Raw genomic sequence first — 19060 nt, 5'->3', positions numbered from 1 at the left:
TGGCCGCGATTGCCAGGGCAAATTAATCATTAATCATTAAACACGCTTGCTTTTAAACCATGTGTAATATTTACAAAGGTACACTCACCAGAGGTCCCCTGTGTGCCCCCAGGGTCTTGGGTGATTTCGGGGGTTACTGGTTCCAGGTCCAGGGTGATAAACATATCCTGGCTGTTGGGGAAACCGGTTTCTCCGCTTCCTTGCTGCTGTGAGCTATTTACATTATCTTCATCCTCATCTTCCTCGTACCCCGAACCCGCTTCCCTGTGTGTTTCTCCAGTGAGGGACTCATAGCACACGGTTGGGGTAGTGGTGGCTGCACCCCCTAGAATGGCATGCAGCTCCGCGTAGAAGCGGCATGTTTGCGGCTCAGCCCCGGACCTTCCGTTTGCTTCTCTGGCTTTGTGGTAGGCTTGCCGTAGCTCCTTAATTTTCACGCGGCACTGCTGTGCGTCCCTGTTATGGCCTCTGTCCTTCATGGCCTTGGAGACCTTTTCTAATATTTTGCCATTTCATTTACTGCTTCGGAGTTCAGCCAGCACTGATTCATCTCCCCATATGGCGAGCAGATCCCGTACCTCCCGTTCTGTCCATGCTGGAGCTCTTTTGCGATCCTGGGACTCCGTCACGGTTACCTGTGCTGATGAGCTCTGCGTGGTCACCTGTGCTTTCCACGCTCAGCAAACAGGAAATGAAATTCAAACATTCGCGGGGCTTTTCCTGTCTACCTGGCCAGTGCATCTGAGTTGAGAGTGCTGTCCAGAGCGGTCACAATGAAGCACTGTGGGATAGCTCCCGGAGGCCAATAACGTCGAGTTCCATCCACACTAACCCAATTCCGACCCACTAAGGCCGATTTTATCGCTAATCCCCTCGTCGGAGGTGGAGTAAAGAAACCGGTTTAAAGGGCCCTTTAAGTCGAAAGAAAGGGCTTCGTCGTGTGAACGTGTCCAGGCTTAATTCGATTTAACGCGGCTAAAGTCGACCTAAACTCATAGTGTAGACCAGGCCTAAGAGACCGATGTAATTGGATCTGATGCCCTCAGTCAATCACTGGAAAAGAAGGAATGGGCCGTAGAGGAGCAGAGGATTTTTCTGGGTACTTTGAGTCCGTAGTACCTCTAGCAACTTCTTTTTAAACAAAATAATGATAATAAAAAAAACCAAAGCAGCATTCCAAGGCAAGTTGTCAATGAGTGTGCCTGTTCTGCAGCACCCAGCCTCAGTTTTCCTTCACCCAGGAGCACCCCAATAAGTCCACCAAGGCTCGTGTTGCATACCAACACACCTTCTTGGGGACTAGTTTATTAACCTACTGTTTCGCAAACTCAGTCTCTTTCGTCCCATTTCCCACTGCATACAAACCCTTCTTTCCTGAAGGTCTGTCTATGTTGCAGATTCAAATAAAGTCTCTTTCTGAGGTATTCCACTGAGGCCTCTCCTTTCTGAGGCCTGGCTAATTTTTTACAGTCCCTTTTCTCTGAGGTTTGGTTTCAATTTCCCCAGCTAGTACAGCATCTCAGTCCTCCCTGGCTTCTCCCAGTCTCTGGGATAGCCAGGCCACTGTTCTTGGGCTTTGCTCTCTGTAGTCTCAGGCCAAGCTGCCAGAAGGCTTCCCCCACTGCTTCCCTCAGAAATCATGTTGGAGCTCGGCCCCAGCTCAAACAGCTTCCCTTCTCCTCGTCTCTGTTTCCAGCAGCTCTCCCCTGATGCTCCTTACTCTCTCTCACAGAAAGCTCTCAATCTCCCTCTTCTCCTGTCCACTCTTCCTTGCCTTATAAAACTTTCCTTTTCTATCAATCAGCCAGTTGGTTTTGTAGCATGGTAGCATTGAGAAATCCTAATCCAGGTCCTGTTGTGTTAGGTGATGTACAGACAAACAGCAAAAGCCATAGAGAGCTGCCCCAGAGAGCTTATTGTCTACATGGCAGGCAGTATGCAACAGGTGAACAAAACAGGCTGGGAGTGGTGGAGGTAAGAGGATGAGGTAACAATAAAATGTACAGTGTTTAGTAGAAGGCAGAAGTCACAGCTTGTTGGGACTGAGCTATGACTAGGGAATAGCAGGACAGACCTTGTGGTGGGAGAGGAGGACGAGAGCATAGAATGGTGATGATAAAGGAAATGTCAATAGAAGAAAGTAAAGAGAGGCTAGGGAGGAGGGAGCTGAGAGAGGAAGATAAGTTATTGGTGTTGATGATGATCGAAAAAGGGAACTCTGCAATGAAGAGACCAGAGTGAGGGGGAGAGAGAGAGCAATGTTTGGTGAAGACCTAGTTGAAGTGAATGGTCAATTTGGTGAGTGGAAGAATTGATTTGAGGTGCGAGCAAGAAGATGAGTGTTTAGTGGTTGCAGAGGCCATCAGCATGGAAGATAAAATCACCGAGGATAGGTGGGAGATTGATGTAAGGAAGATGGTGAGCTAGGAATCAAAACCTGGTAACAGCAGTGTGGGGAAAGAAGCGAAAAGAGCTGGAAGGAGTGCTGATCACAGAAGGAGTAAGAATAGGGAGAAGCTGGAAGCAGCAGGAGAAGCTAAGCATAACATCCCCACCACAATCCTCTGGGGATGATTCTTGGTACAGAGTGCAGGAGCAAATGAAGTTGCTCTAAGAGACTGCAGCTGCTGAGGTGGCTTCACCAGGAAGATCCAGAACTCTCTTGGAACCTGGAGATGGCCGGGGCAGGAAGTGAAGAGGTCACAGATGGCTCTGATGCTTTTAGAGATGGGGCAAGCATTCCATAGGAAGCAGGACAAGGAGAGATAAGAGGTGATGAGGGATGGTCATGAGGCTAGAAAGGAAGGGACCAAAGGGGCAGAAGTGGTGATAGGGGTGGGGGGGAGTGGATGGGGGGCCAGGTTTGGGACAGATGTCACTGGAGGTGAGGAGGAGGTGGTTGAGGAGTGTGTTGGATTTATGTGGTTGGGAGAAGGAGGGGGATAGGGATGGGGAGGAGAAAGAATAGTTAAAGCTGTTGGGAACTATAGATGGTGAGGGTAGTGGGAAAGGGGAAACAGAGCAGGTGGTGAGTTTCAGGATCTATCTCTGCAACCGCAAAACAGATAATTGATTTCTTAACAAAACTCAAGTGGTATGCTCATCTACCTTTTTGTCTGAAATCTCTTGTCAAGATAGTGATACTACTGCAGGAGTATCAAGGATTCCTTCAGCGGAAAACAGTTGTAAGGACCACAGAGACTGTATCATTACTGTCAGTAACCTAACTATATTAATCATAACAAATGGACCTATGCCAGATTGCTGGATCATTAATTGCTATTTGCTAACAGGGTTTCCAAAACAAACAAACTAACTCTCAGTCAGTCAGAAACCAGCTAATTTATATGTCTAGTATAACTTTAGGCATTTTCCTTATAGATAAATAGTTATTATTTGAAGCTCCAAATAAGTCTATTCTCAAACCAATCAGTATGCAGCTGATCAACAGTAACATATAGTGAGAAACGGTGTCACTCTTAGAGCACCAGTATCCATCAGTACAAACGATTGATGTAGATGTAATCACTGTGTCTAATAGAAATAAAGTCACTGTAATGGAACATTGTCACAGGATCAATGTCTCCTGTTTTGAAAATAAACCCCTCAGCTTTGCCTTTGCACTTATGTACCAGCAGGAGACAATCTCTTAAATAGAGCTCTGAATGATCTATTGTGGGAATATCAGTAGTAACTATTTGGAAAAATAGAATGTTCTTGATCATTCTCACATGCTGGATTACACACTAGGTTTTCTAGTGGGTGAAGACAGGAATAAATCAGCTGTGAGGGTACAAACCTTGTATGATCATTGTTAAATGTTTGATTGTATAGATTTCTGTTTCTGGATCTGGTAATCACGCAGTCACTCTGCTCGCACACCCTTCTTTTTCAGTGGTACGTTGCCACACACAGAGGACATTTGTGAGTGTTGGTCCCTTTTGAGTCCAGACAGAAGCTCTCAGGCCTTGGCTACACTTGCGAGTTACAGCGCAATAAAGCTGCGTACAGTGCAGTATCTCACTCCCTGTCCACACTGGCAAGGCACGTACAGCGCTGTATCTCCGTGGCTACAGCGCTCCTTGTACTCCACCTCCTCAAGAAGAATAAAGGGTATTGCGCTGCGGCGCCAGTGTGGCCACCCAATGCGCTCTGATTGGCCTCCAGAAATATTCGGCAGTATCCCACAATGCCTGTTCTAGCCACTCTGGTCATCAGTTCGAACTCTACTGCCCTGGCCTCAGGTGACCAACCGTCAGACCCGCCCTTTATATTCCCTGGGAATTTTAAAAATCTCCTTCCTGTTTGCTCAGCCAGGTGTGGAGTGCTATCAGTGAATCTTTCCAGGTGACCATGCCTCCACGCACCAAGCGAGCCCCAGCATGGAGCAATGGCGAGTTGCTGAACCTCATCAGTGTTTGGGGGGAGGAAGCTGTCCGGTCCCAGCTGCGCTCCAGCCGTAGGAATTACAATACCTTTGGGCAGATATCAAGGGCCATGATGGAAAGGGGCCATGACCGGGACGCACTGCAGTGCAGGATTAAAGTGAAGGATCTGCTGACTGCCTACCGCAAAGCCCACGAGGCAAACGGCCGCTCGGGTGCTCCCCCTGCGATCTGCCGATTCTACAAAGAGCTGGACGCGATACTTGGGGGTGACCCCACCTCCACTCCGAGCACCATCATGGACACTTCAGAGCGGGGGGAGGAAGAGGAGGAAAGCGGGAGTGAGGGTGCTGGGGCGGGGGGAGACACCCCGGAATCCCTGGAGGCATGCAGCCAGGAGCTCTTCTCGAGCCAGGAGGAAGGTAGCCAGTCGCAGCGGCCGGTACTTGGTGGAGGACAAAGAGAAGAGCAGGTGCCTGGTAAGCGGCTTTTTTTTTCGGGAAGGAAATTTTTGGGGAGAGGAGGGTTAGGGCTGCATGCATGCCTAGATGAGGAATAGCGTATTGATGTGGTCTATCACATTGCGGAAATCGGCCTCGGTTATCTCTTCGAAAGTCTCATCCAGAACGTGGGCAATGTGCTTGCGCAGGTTTCTTGGGAGAGCCACCGTGGTCCTTGTCCCAGTCAGGCTAACGTGTCCGCGCCACTGTGCCGCGAGGGGCGGGGGGACCATTGCTGCACACAGGCAAGCTGCATATGGGCCAGGGTGGAAGCCGCATTGCAGTAGAAGAACCTCCCTTGCTTCCCAGGTCACCCTCAGCAGCGAGATATCTTCCAGGATGAACTCCTGTGGAAAATGTTGGGACACTGTTCAGTATAGGTGCCCCCTGCAGCTGTTGGCTCTCCCCGAGTTACAGAAACCCAGAGGACAGTACAGCCCTGAAACAATCAGTCCCCCTTACTCACCATTTTGGGGCTCCCGTGGGTTATGTGCGCTCTCTTTGGGACGGGAAAATTATGCTATTGTGTAGACTGTGTGTGCCCTCCTTAAGTGCGGGGGAATCATTACTCTGTCTGATATAAACCATGCTGCCTCTGTTAAGTGTTGCATTTTGCCTTTACAGATGCAACCTTGAGATCTCAGCAGTCCGTGTTATCACCGGCTGAGAGAAGACATAGCTGCATGAAGTGATGCATCAATCTCTTACAGAGAATCAAAAAGCACAGGAGTGGAGGGAGCGCGAAAGCAGGATCTGCAAGGAAAACGCAGCGCACCGGAAGCAAAGCACGGATCGGCTGATAAGCATCATGGAGCGCCAAATGGACTCTATCCAGGCGCACGTAGCCATGCAGGCGGAGCACTACCGCGCCTGCCCTCCCCTGCAGCCCTTGTCCCAAAACTCTTTCCCTTGTGCCCCCATGTCACCTCCAACCCACTTTCCCCAACATCCGGGTTCTTACCACCACCAGCTGCCTCCAACACCTGTATCTTCACCAACCAGCCCTGAGAACTACGACCCTTGCCCTCTGCTCTCAACCCCCATCCCCATGCAGTATAGCCATCCTGAAGTGCAGCACTCATTGCACAGCACTCCAGACAGGACAGACGCAAATCTGTGATTGTACCGTACCGTTCCCCACCCCACCCCCTTGCCCTTTCTGATTCCCAAACAGTTGTGTTTTTTTCAATAAATGAATTTTCTTTTCAATAAATTCCCTACTCAACTGTACGAAGGCAGGTTTAACTCACAGCGCTGTACATCTGCAAGTGTAGCCATACCCTCAGTAGTATGCATTTTGCCTCCATTTCCGGTTCAGAGGGACTTTTCTGCGGGTTTGGGGATTTTTTTTTTTTTTTCGACGGCAGGTGACACACTACTTCCCCAAATAAGGTCTTTTGTTTTGGGCTCTCAACCTGATTTTCCTGAATGATTTCATGGGCCAGCCCTTTGATCATCAGATCAGCGTTCTCGTTCAGTTCTTTTCTCTGAAGATTGTGTTCTGGGGAGCTGTTCACTCAGTGAGATGATCAATGGAATTGCAAGCACTCTCCTTACTTAACCATGAGTGAATTTTTCACTTAGGCCCTGGTGCAGCAAAGCAGTTGAGCACAACTTTTAATACTCAAATGGGACTATTCATATGCTTAAAGTTATGCACACACTAAAGTGTTGAGTTCGACTGGGTCCTAAAAACAAGGTAGTGGTCAGGGCTGATCCCAATTTTCTCCTTTCTTGTAGTTGAGGTGTCTCCACCTTCTGTGTCCAGATCCCAAGAATCTTAGCATCGCCCTACTCTTTCCCTTTTTCAGGAAAGCACCTAAACACATGTTTAAGTTGGCGTCTTTGTGTCCAGACTACAAGAGCCTTATTGAATTTAAGTAGGCATCCTAAAGGAGCTTTACTATGTCCAAAGAGACATTCTTCTAATGGTTTAAGGTTGGAATTACAGAGGCTTACTTGGCCAAGGAAAGACTACTGCTTTTCTGAAAGCCAACTCTCGGGACAGAGAAAGCAGATCTCTCTGCACAGGATTTGTACCAAGCAACAAGGTGGGCTTCTATACTTCTTCTCAGGCATTACAGGGTAGATATAGCCTCATATATGGGATCTGGAAAGTGCAGGTTACCTTTCTGAGGAAACCCCCCCACCCCCATATATAAATATATAACGGCTGGATTGACACAGGAGTACGGTCAAGGGGAATTTCTTAATTTTTTGTTAATTTCTTTATGCACTCTTACGACAGCCCAATTATTTCAGGGGGCTACGGTTGACTCTTTTAATATGTTATTAGTTAAAGTATTGGTTATAGTTACTGCTGGGCAATTCAATTAGACCTTGGGGTGGGGTGTTCATCAGTAAAGCCCTTGGACCTTGAGCCCCTCTACTAGAATGTCCCTTCTTGGTTCCTATCAGAGATATCTGACAGAGTGTCTTCTCTCATGTTTTTTGGGGGGATAGATCTAATTGAGTCAGAAAACTCCCACCAAGTGTTTCCCCCTCTACCCTAATTTTACTGGCATGTTCCTATGTGCACCGAGCAGCCAAAATTTGTCCTTTAAGATTTAACTAATAGCTTCTGTGATAATGTTGTTTAGAATAGGAAAATACGAATCACCAAATTAAGGAAATCAGGAGAGTAAATCTGTTGTCTGTCAGGTCTGGACAATTGATATGGTGTATTGTCTGTAACAGAGTAACAAGAATTTAAGCATGTAAACAACATTGAATGACATAAAGCCCCAGTTTAAATATTTAAATATAAAATTTAATATTTAAATTTAATAAGTTTAAATATTTCTGTAGTCAACTCTGGGCACTTACAAAAGCCATGGCCACCAAGAAGTATATTTTTAAAATACTGAAAATAGCTTTATCTAACCTTCCAGCTACCCTGGATAATAGCCCCTTCCACTCCATCAAAATTCCATGGAAATATATGTAAGAGCTGTTGCTTGAGGTTTAATATTCAAGTGAAATATTCTATAGTAAGATGGTTGCACACAAAACAGATCTCTTTATAACTTTTAATGGTAGCTGGGTAGTCTTGAGGGACTATGCTGACTTCACCTAGAACAGTATCCCATTAACTCGTAGCTCAGATAAACCATTTTAAATAAATACCGAAATATAAAGTAAGTAAAAGGGTATTTTTAGTGCATTTTAGTCTACAGATATTAAAGAAAGTGCAAACAAATCCCATGTTTTTTGAAGCAGTTAACAGACAAATTGTTGCCATTAAATGACTGCATTTGAAATACACCAATTTATATTGAACTAGAAGAAATTCTTCGTAAAAAGGCTCTACTAAAGTATTGAATGTGCATAAATTTAAGATGTTACCAAACTTTAACACCCCCCCCCAAAAAAAACCCCACAAGAAATATACATTTAGTAGCCAAAAGAGTTTCATAAATTTAAACAATGATAAAAATGTCAGGGGCTAATGAAAAATAGTAACTTCAGAGTTAAGACCGACTTACCAGCATCTAAGCTTATAATGTTAATCTTTTAAACAAATGTGGGTAGGTATAGCAGATCAGCATTAGCTGTGACTTATACATTTCTTTAAATACATCTTCAGTGCAGAAAACAATTTCCAAGAATTGTTCTCAGAAACGAATATTCTCCTTGATTTAAAATAAGTAACACTCACTGAAGCTGTACAATGGGGACGAAATAATTCCATTTTTTTCATTATATGATTTGTGCTGACCGGGGTAGGCAGAATTTTACTTCCCTAAGAAAATATGGAGCTGCTAGCCTTGCATAACTCATAATATCCAAATGCAATTCTGAATATACTGCAACTTGATATTACCATAATATCTAGGGGCCCGTTCTCCTGCATCACATAGCATATGAATTTGGGGAAGAGATTCATGGTTCAGTAATTAAATACTGTTTCGCTTTAGGCGAATACAATATGATGGGAGCTAATTTAGCTACAGCTTATCAGGAAAGAGATCTTGGAGTCATCGTGAATTGTTCTCTGAAGACGTCCACGTGGTGTGCAGCGGCAGTCAAAAAAGCAAACAGGATGTTAGGAATCATTAAAAAAGGGGATAGAGAATAAGACGGAGAATATCTTATTGCCCTTATATAAATCCATGGTACGCCCACATCTTGAATACTGGGTACAGATGTGGTCTCCTCATTTCAAAAAAGCTATACTGGCATTAGAAAAGGTTCAGAGAAGGGCAACTAAAATGATTAGGGGTTTGGAACGGGTCCCATATGAGGAGAGATTAAAGAGGCTAGGACTTTTCAGCTTGGAAAAGAGGAGACTAAGGGAGGATATGATAGAGGTATATAAAATCATGAGTGGTGTGGAGAAAGTGAATAAGGAAAAGTTATTTACTTGTTCCCATAATATAAGAACTAGGGGCCACCAAATGAAATTAATGGGCAGCAGGTTTAAAACAAATACAAGGAAGTTCTTCTTCACACAGTGCACAGTCAACCTGTGGAACTCCTTGCCTGAGGAGGTTGTGAAGGCTAAGACTATAACAGGGTTTAAAAGATAACTAGATAAATTCATTGAGATTCAGTCCATTAATGCCCATTAGCCAGGATGGGTAAGGAATGGTGTCCCTATCTTCTGTTCGTCAGAGGGTGGAGATGGATGGCAGGAGAGAGATCACTTGATCATTACCAGTTAGGTTCACTCCCTCTGGGACACCTGGCATTGGTCACTGTCGGTAGACAGGATACAGGGCTGGATGGACCTTTGGTCTGACCCAGTATGGCCATTCTTATGTTATGTTCTTAGGCAAAAACAAGAAATGAGCCATATCTGTGCCTTATGTTATTATAGAACTATGCTAGATGTTTCTAGGGACTTAATGCCCAGATTTGAATCTTGTGAGGATCTTGCTATCATTTTAGTTCATTTTTCTTTTAGGGTTGTAATTCTCTTTCATTAGAAAATTCCAAACTGGCTGTGTCACATTGTGTGCTCTGTACACTCAAATTGGCATGGAAAGATGGAGACTGCTGCCATAAATTAGGTCTGTAAAGCTGAAGTGTATAATACAAATATTTACTGAGTGAGCTAAGGAAAAAAAGTCAGACAGGGAAAAGAAAAAATATGTTTCAGTATTTGAAAATAGAGCTGTATTATAGTGATTTAAAAGTAAGACCAAAGCATTAGAGATAAAAGATGAAGATGTGAAAAGCAGCTCATGTTTTAGACTGCTAGGAGGAAAACAATCAAAGCATGACTATATAGGATGCAAGTAAGAGGGAGGGTTCATTAAGTAGAATTACAGGGAAATTTGTTAATATGTTTTCATATTTGACATCTCCTCTTGAGTTTTGAAAGCAAAAGAATATTTTCAAATAACAGCAGTTAAGAGATAAGTAAATTCAGAAATAGTGATACTTTTTCCATTTGAACTATGCGAACCTTACAACAAAGCCAGTTTTTCTTTAAAAATGCTTTCCTTTGAATTCAGAAGGTTCGAGAGACTCCCTAATAACAGCATTGTCAAAAACCATAAGAATCCTAACCAGGCCAATTTATAGTGTGCCCGATGGTAGGAAAAAGTCTCTCACATGAAAATGTGAAAACAAACTGGACATTTTGGGGCAGTAAGTCAATAATATAATCAAAGAAGAGACAACATTTAAAGACTTATGAGAAAATGGAAAATGCCAGTTATAATTTAAACTGATCTCTTAATAAATACATCCACAATAAAAGGAGAGGAGTTGAAATAAAACTTTCCAAAAGGTTGTATAAGTAAGCATATTCTTTTCTCAGTGCTTATCTAGCTAAACAATTTACTGTCACTGGAACTTTAGCAAAGATTGTGGTGGATTCTCCATCACTGGCAATTTTTAAATCAAGATTAATTTAAAAAAAAAAAAGATATTCTGTAGTTCGAGAAGGAATCATTTAGAGGAAGTTCTGTGGCTTGTGTAATAACAGGAGGTCCAACTAAATCAGGGGTGGGCAAATACGGCCCGGGGGCTGCATCTAGCCCTCCGGACGTTTTAATCTGGTTCTCAGGCTCCCACCAGGGACCGGGGTCCGGGGCTTTCCCTGCTCCGGTGCTCCAGCCGGGGAGCAGGGTCGGGGGCTTGCTCCACTCCATGCAGCTCCCGGAAGCAGCGGCATGTCCCCCCTCTGGCTCCGATGTGTAGGAGCAGCCAGGAGGCTCCACATGCTGTCCCTGCAGCTCCCATTGGCCGGGAACTGCGGCCAATGGGAGCTGCAGGAGCAGTGCCTGCGGTCACGGCAGCGTGCAGAGCTGCCTGGCTGCGCCTCCGCATAGGAGCTGGAGAGGAGACATGCTGTTGCTTCTGGAAGCTGCTTGAGGTAAGCGCCACTTGGAGCCCACACCCCTGACCCTCTCCTGCACCCCAACCCCCTGCCCCAGCCCTGATCCCCCTCCCATCCTCTGAACCCCTCTGTCTCAGCCCGGAGCGCCCACCCGCACCCTGAACTCCTCATTTCTGGTCCCACCCCACGGCCCCCACCCTCAGCTGGAGCCCTCACCTCCTCCCGCACCCCAACCCCTAATTTTGTGAGCATTCATGGCCCACCATTCAATTTCCATACCCAGATGTGACCCTCGGGCCAAAAAGTTTGCCCACCCCTGAACTAAATGATCACAATGGTCCATTCTGGCCTTGGAATCTATAAATAAACCAAGTATCTGGACCTTTTCAGATTCATGGTACGAATCTTAAAAAAAAAAATGTGATTCCACCTTTGTGTGTGCGTGCTTAAAAATAAAATAGAAGTTATTTTCCAGGGTTTCTTGTAAAGTGGGGAAAAGAACCTGACTAATGTTTGTGTCTTTGTTGGAGGGGTTTAGTACATTTCAGGGATATTCATGTTGTGGTCATGGTACCATTCTGTGTGAGTAAATGCAGGAGTCTGTTTATGCACAATGTTTTTCAAAGGCACCCAGAGCAGTCTAAATCTACCAGAACGAAATAATTCCTTTGCTGCATTTTGAGAAATACTTTGTATTTACAAGGTCCAGGGCTCTGCTGTTGACCCCCTAGTTAGCAGGCGTTAGAAGCCTGCATAAAGTTGCTGAAACTTCATTCATTGTGCTAGGTGCCCCTCATTAACTTTACCCAGGATATACAGGCAGTGGGAGTGGTCCTTTAGGAAGAGGGAACTAGGATACAGGAGATCCTGGAGGGAAATTCTAGGTTACTGAAGGAAACTTAAGATGATTGTTTTTTGATGTTTTTTGATTTGCCCAGGAAGGTATTAGGCATATGCCTAATCAGGGACGGTGTGTTCTCTTTAGCCTGGGATGAGGAACCCCAACCCATTCATCCTTGGCTTAGAAAATGTAACTTCTTTGCATTGATAACATTTTTCAATCTAAATTTCATAGCTCTGTTCTTGCAAGTCCCATTTTTAACAGTGATCGAGGCATTGATTTCAATATGACATAGGCTTATAGATACCTAAGTCACTTTTGAAAATGGGACTTTTAGGCTTTGTTGAGAAAATTGCAATGGTTTCCAAATATCATTGAAAAATTGTGGATTCCAGGAAAATTTTCTCTGTTTCGAGTTAATGTTGTCAGGACCAGATTTAGTATTTTCGGCAGGGCCAGACTGTTGTTAAATTTTTAGAATGTCAAGAGGCCTCTCTGCTGTGGGGTCAATAGGTAACTGCCAAAATTGAAAAAAATATTTTCAGTGGATATTTTTCAAATTAACCTGAGGGTTTAAGAGCTGATAAGGCCTTCATCTGCCATAGGATTCTGCATGAATGAATGAATGAATGAATAAATAATGAATTTTCTCCATCTCTTCACAATGATTTAATTGAATCCAGAGTAAAGAGCAATATTAATATAATTTCAAGTGTTGAAAAGTACTAGCCATCTCATTCCTTTCCCTCAAGCATATAAGAATATACACAGGAAATCAGTGAATTAAATGTATTAACAGTCCCTTAACTTGTTTATGGACAGCAATTTTTAGTTTTTTCTCTCTCATTTTTTCCTGTTCTTTTACTCTTTTTACTTCTGGCTCATTCTGTCTGTCTCCATTCCACTTGCTATACACCACCTTTTTGAATGCTGCCCCCGCCCCCAAAGAAAAAACAAAACAAAGCACCACTACCACTTTGGGCCTTGTTCTAACTCTGGGAAAAACAACTTCAATCAATTTGTAGGTTAGCTAATTTAATGTATTTATATTCCTATTATTATTATTTTCCTTGGCAGAAATCCTATATAGCTCTGTATGTTCCAGGAGAAAGTGATGGGATGGCTGTGCAGAGTTGAGCACTAATGATGTATTAATATAGCTGGCTGCTTTGAACTCAGTTGTTACCTGACAAGGCTTCAGCCTCCACATTGCCTCAAGGCTGATAGAACTTGTGTGTGGCTGTAACAGCTCCCCAGGCCATTCCAACACATGCGAACTGCTGCTAGATCCCTTCTGCCACGCCATATCAGGACTTCCCCTGCTTGTGGCTCCAGCCCTGCAGGGAGGCGCCAAGACTCAGGGCTCCCCCTACCCCCCGCAACAGGGCAAGATGGCGCTCATGGCCCCTGCCCCACGGGCCAGATGAAATTAACTGCGGGGCCGGATGCGGCCCGCAGGCCCTGGATTCCCCAATCCTGCCCTACGCATAGGAGCCGGAGGGGGGACATGCCGGGTGCTTCCTGGGAGCCTGCCAGCCCCGTTGCACCACTAACTGGACAGTCAACGGCCTGGTCAGCAGTTCTGAACGGAGCCACCAGGATCTCTTTTCGGTCAAAAACCGAACACCTAGTCACCCTAACATCAGGGAGAATGAGAAGGGGTGATGTGGAGCTGGCTATGCTGGCCCTACTCCTCCTGGAGATTTCTGTGCATTGGGGTAGCTGGCTAAGCCAGCTTTGCAGCTGCTTTGCAGTAGTACTCCAGTGTGAATTGCCCACAGCAGGACCCAGACTCTATCCCTTAAGGTCTCATGGAACTTCCATGAAGTAGAAGTTTGTCAAAAGGAGAGTTTTAGTGGCATCTTGATTTACCTTCTGTGCTTGCTTAAACATTTTCACCTGCATTGAATTTTACTTTTCATTCTATGTCAAAAGTTTGCCAAACTCCCTCTTTTCCCATTGTTGTACAGCGGAATGTGTGGTGGTTCTTTGCCTGGCTGTTGCTCTCTACTCTCTACATAGAGGTCAATGGAATTCAGTAGTGAATTGTTTCTTGCATGTATAGAGCTGGGATCCCTTGTGATGAAAGGTGACAGAGATGTATTGGAGTCGGTAGCAATTTTAAACAAGCGCTGTAGAAAATGGCTAATACCAAGGCTCTAAAATAATCTGGAAACTTTTCGTGTAATAATTCTCTAATATTTTAATGTCCTCACTGGGCAGATTCTATGCTTATTTAACATGTTTTCTTATTTTTCAAGCACTGTTGAGTATTTCAAAAGTTTGTGTTATACTCTGCCACCTTTTGGCAATGAGATCTAAAACCTGTTTTCATGACGGACAAATGCCAGTTATTTCTCCTTACTTCACTGAACATCTTGCTGGAAAACACTTTGAACCAGCCTTGCAAAATGTTACTAGCTTACTTGCCTAAGGTGAATAACACTTTTGACAGACAAACAAAATATTAGTTTTTCCTTATCTTTAATTATTAGGATAAAGAACAGGTGGCTGGTACGTTTGTATCACAGTTTTGCAATTCTGCTTTGAATAGCTAGCCCTCTTGGTAGTAATAATGCTATTTATTTGCTAAATATTAAATATTTGTATTCACACCGGATTTCTCCATATTGGCTATCTCTTATTTTTCTTATGACACAGTGAAATCTAAAAAAATCTATAAAATGGTGGTAGGGGCACCACGCCAGTGTTATGAATTTCTGCAGGGTGTGTGGGTATATAACATAAGGAGACTTCCACATTGGCCCCTATAACTCAACTACTTTTTTTTTTTTTTATAGAGGGCTATTGTTTCCTCTGCCATGGAACTCCTTCCCTTTAGCTAGTGGTTTGGGGTAATAGGATAATGTACAATATTTGACAACAAAACAGTCTGTCTAAAAAGGACTAGTATTTCATGATGTTTTTATGCTAGGTGGAGTTGCTGATACATACAGTATAGTTGAAAAGCACATATATTCCCTATGTTTAGCAACATGAGCCTTAAAAATTATATTTAAACTTGTTTTAAAATTCCAAATGATTATAGAAATCATAGAATTCACACATTTGTTCTAGTATTTTGCAAAGCAAAATGCCTAAGCTTGCAGCAGGACAGCTCTTCAGAAATTTGTCAACCCCAGAAATGATTAGCTATATTACCTTTTAGTTTGTGGATTTATCAAGAAAAACTGCCCACTTTTTTCTTTTCATTATCAGCATGTTTGTGACTTTAAGGTAAGCTACTTAACTAAACATGCCAAGCGTTATTTGTAAGAAAAGGGTATCAACATACTTTTAAAATCTGGACATTGGGTCCTGCTAACTAGCAATTGTAAGCGTTGTTATGCCTTCAGAAGAAAGAGAGATGAGACGGATTCAAGTAGCATAGAAATTGCAATTTGGTCTCTTTCTTATTTTAAAGAAAAAGAATGTCTTAGAAAGAATGTAAAGCCTTTTAAATTTCAGCTATCTAGTGACCCTGGTCTTGTGGGTTTCTTTTGTTTTGTTCTTGTTTAGCTTTTCATCACTAATTGCTGCCCTTTTAGTTCCCTCTCCTTGACCACACAACCCTGCTACAAGTTACAGTAGGAGCTAGGTGAGGAAGCCAACAGGTTTTTATTCCTATTTTGTGAAGTGATATTCATTTTGGACAATCCAAGAAGGCCTATTCTCTACTGTTTCCTTTTATGTTTTACTGGCGCCAGGACAATGAGGGAAATATGAGATCTTGTTGCAAAATCATTTTTTTGATTAACTTTTAGTCAAAAGGCGGGGGGGGGGGGGATGTCTCATGTTTTCATTTTTGACTAACTTTTTCAAACTCGGATACCAGTGAGCTCAGTATTGCCAACCTAAAACATTCAAAATCATTGTTTAAAAAAACCAAAACTATAAATGTTGTATCTTGTCTTCTGGTTTCTGAGCCTTTAGGGTGCACTCAGTTCACATTTTTAAGCTTTTCTCTGCAACTATGAGAGCTAGAAACTAACTTTTTTTTTTTTAAGTGGAAGCAGGGATTCTGACTCAGTCTCTTGACCCCAGCTGTTGGGGCTTTAAGAAAAACACCAAATATTGCAATAATTGGCAGCACTATGGTTGATGGTATTGAGTGATTTTCTGCAACAATAGACCTGCCTTTTTTAGGGGCCAAAATTGATTTTCTTCTCCACATCTGCAGATTCACTGTCTCTGATTTAATTTATGAGCTGTGCATTTACAGTTGCACCATACCTGTAGAGAGGAAGAGCAGGACTGTTAGCAAGATAGTGCCTGATGGATTCTATAGCATAATGGTGGCTAACAGGTTTGGTTTCATAGTAGAAATGAATAACATGGACTGTGCAGTTTGACCTTATATAAGACCTGTGCTATTTCTCTATATTGTCCCCCTTCTTCTCGTGTGAATTTGAGACTTCTTAAAGTTAGGGACTACAAGCACTTGTTAGAGGCACGTAAAGTTTGATCAGGCCTCGAGAGAGAGTTTCACAGCCTTGTAAACATACCTCAGTCGTAACTTGCCACAGTTCTGCTATCACAGCTCTTTCTTGAATACACACTGTCAATCATACCAAGTTGTGTGTTAGTTTGATTACGACTGAGAATCTAGGATGAGACCACTACATTTTCACTGTGACCTAAATTAGCATTTTAATCTAGGTCTTCAGAGGCAAAGGCTAGTGTATTAACTTTGTTATAACTATTAAGATAGGGTTACCATACGTCCGGATTTTCCCGGACATGTCCGGCTTTTTGGGCCTCAAATCCCCGTCCGGGAGGAAATCCCAAAAAGCCGGACATGTCCGGGAAAATAGGGAGGGAGGGGCCGGCGGTGCTCGGCCGGGGCCGGGCCGGGGCCGGCAGTGCTCGGCTGGGGGCCGGCAGTGCGGGGCCGGGGCCGGCGGTGCTCGGCCGGGGGCCGGGGGGGCCAGACTGGGCCGCGCCCAGCCCCAGCCCCAGCTTACCTGCTGCCTCCCTGTTTCAGGCTTCCCGCGAACATTTGATTTGCGGGAAGCAGAGGAGGGGGAGGAGCGGGGGGGCGGAGCGTTCAGGGGAGGGGGCAGAGTTGGGGCGGGGACTTTGGGGGCGGGGAAGGGGCGGAGTTGGGGCGGGGCCCCGTGGAGTGTCCTCCTTTTTTTAAATTAAATTATGGTAACCCTAATTAAGAGATTCTTTCAGATAGTTGTTTGGATTACATGCCGCAAAATATTGCCCAAATTTCTGACAGAATCTATGTACTTGGAGTTCTTTTGTTGATAAATGCCACTGACAATCATTGTTACTGTGCAGACGTCAAATAAAAAATGAAATATATATTCAAATGTTAATTAAAAGCAGATAAAGCCTTTATTAAAAGGAATGCTGTTAGGTCAAAATTGGCCCCAAATTTATATTCTGTTTAAAAATATAATGCTTTTACAAAGGCCACAGTATTACCATGGTTTTATTTTAACGGAAGTATGTTTTTTCCTAAACAAATATATCCCTGCAGTCTATACATTGCAGCATTGTGCTGTTGCTTGAGAACCTGAAAATAAAATTGATTAGAAAATAAAAGTGTTTAAAGCAAGTATTCTAGTTTCATTGACCAAGTGGAAAGAAGTTTAAATAGTGAAAGCTAAATTCTAGTTGAATAATGTGATTTGCTACAAACTACATTACCTATATCATGTTGTTGTTTTTTGGTGGTTGTTTTTTTTAAATGAGGCCAGTCCTTTCTTCTGTTAATTGAAATAGTGCCATCAAATTATGTCAATTTACATCAGTTGTGTATCTGGCTTGATTTTTAAAAGAGTGATCTTTTACAGTGGTGTGAGATAAATGGCATTTTAAAGGTGGAAATTCAGACAGATTTTACATTGTGAAATAAAATCCACTTTTTCAACATTGTGAAGAAGTGTCTTGTTTTTATATACCATTTGTTGAGAAACTGGCATTGGTTGTTTAAAAATACCTTTCTAACTTACGGTTCTTTACTTTATTTTTAGGGTTATATCCTTTGTCGTGACCTCATGGTTTAAGTGGGAATAAAGATGAGTATAAGCAGTGATGAGGTTAACTTTCTGGTATATAGATACTTGCAAGAGTCAGGTGAGTACATGAATTATTATCAAGTTAATATTTCTTAGTTCCTTTGATATTCAAGAAATAATTCATCTGTAATTGGCTTTGTCAGATCCATGCTGTTGGGATTTATAATTTAACCAGGTGGATTCATCCACTAGATGTGAACTGCTTCTTGTCGCTTTCTCTCTCTATCTGTTTCCATCATGAGGATCGATTCTGCTAAGTTGCCTCCTGCAACTTAATCAGCTTTAGTAATTTTAAATTTGGTAGCTTCTAACTAATAAAATAAGGTCTCGTTGAGTCTCTGGAAACTCATTTGCTCAGAAAAAGCTTTGACGTGCTGGATGGCCAAGATTCGTCATGCTCTGGGCCGCTTGAAGAGGTCTGCTGCAGAAAAATACTCTTGTGGTATGCTTCCATTCTGGAGTCCTCCGAAAGACTCTCCTATAGGTTGTTCTGGTGAGACTGAGTTTCTTGACAAAGTAGGAAAATAGAACAAGCTAATATGACTCTGTTTCAAACAAGGAAACATCAGTGAATGAGACAATAATGAATCACAGAATTTGTCATACTGTAAATGTGGATAAATAGATTTTTACCAGGAATGTATTTTAGAATCTCTAAAGTAAATTCCCTTTTCTAAAGACACTATCTGTATAGGTTTCTCACTTGTGAGTCTTTGCTCCTTAGTGCAAGACTAACAGAAGTCTCCTAGCTCTTGAGGATAGCAGGATAGAGCAAAAGTCTAATGCTGTTGTCATACACAAAGGAAGGTTGTTTCCCCCCCCCAGTTGTGCCTATATGGAGCAATGACGTCTGTAGTATACACTAAAAGGGTAGTACCCCTTTAAATAGTTTGAATCCTCTAATAGTGCTCATTGTTTTCTATTTTTTAGAAGCCCTCAGAAACCAGTCAGAGCAACAATATGTAGCTAGACATGCATGTTTGTGTATATTTCGTGAACATGGTTATTTGGGA

At 43.2% G+C, this 19060-nt stretch overlaps 1 protein-coding gene across 5 annotated transcripts in view; it reads left to right on the top strand.

Annotated features, from left to right (window-relative positions):
* TBL1XR1 (TBL1X/Y related 1) overlaps positions 1 to 19060 on the top strand; it is a 164782-nt gene that overhangs the window by 124928 nt on the left and 20794 nt on the right. For all 5 annotated transcript variants that reach the window (XM_065410347.1, XM_065410343.1, XM_065410346.1 and 2 more), the window contains one exon: positions 18003 to 18105. In XM_065410347.1, coding sequence (XP_065266419.1) covers positions 18048 to 18105 — 58 coding nt within the window. In that variant the 5' untranslated portion in view covers positions 18003 to 18047. The remainder of the gene's footprint in view (positions 1 to 18002; positions 18106 to 19060) is intronic.

Source organism: Emys orbicularis, chromosome 9, assembly GCF_028017835.1.
Source record: "Emys orbicularis isolate rEmyOrb1 chromosome 9, rEmyOrb1.hap1, whole genome shotgun sequence".
In the NCBI taxonomy this organism is placed as follows: Eukaryota; Metazoa; Chordata; order Testudines; family Emydidae; genus Emys; species Emys orbicularis.
Note: the sequence above shows the minus strand (reverse complement) of the source record. Positions and strands in the feature narration are given on the sequence as shown.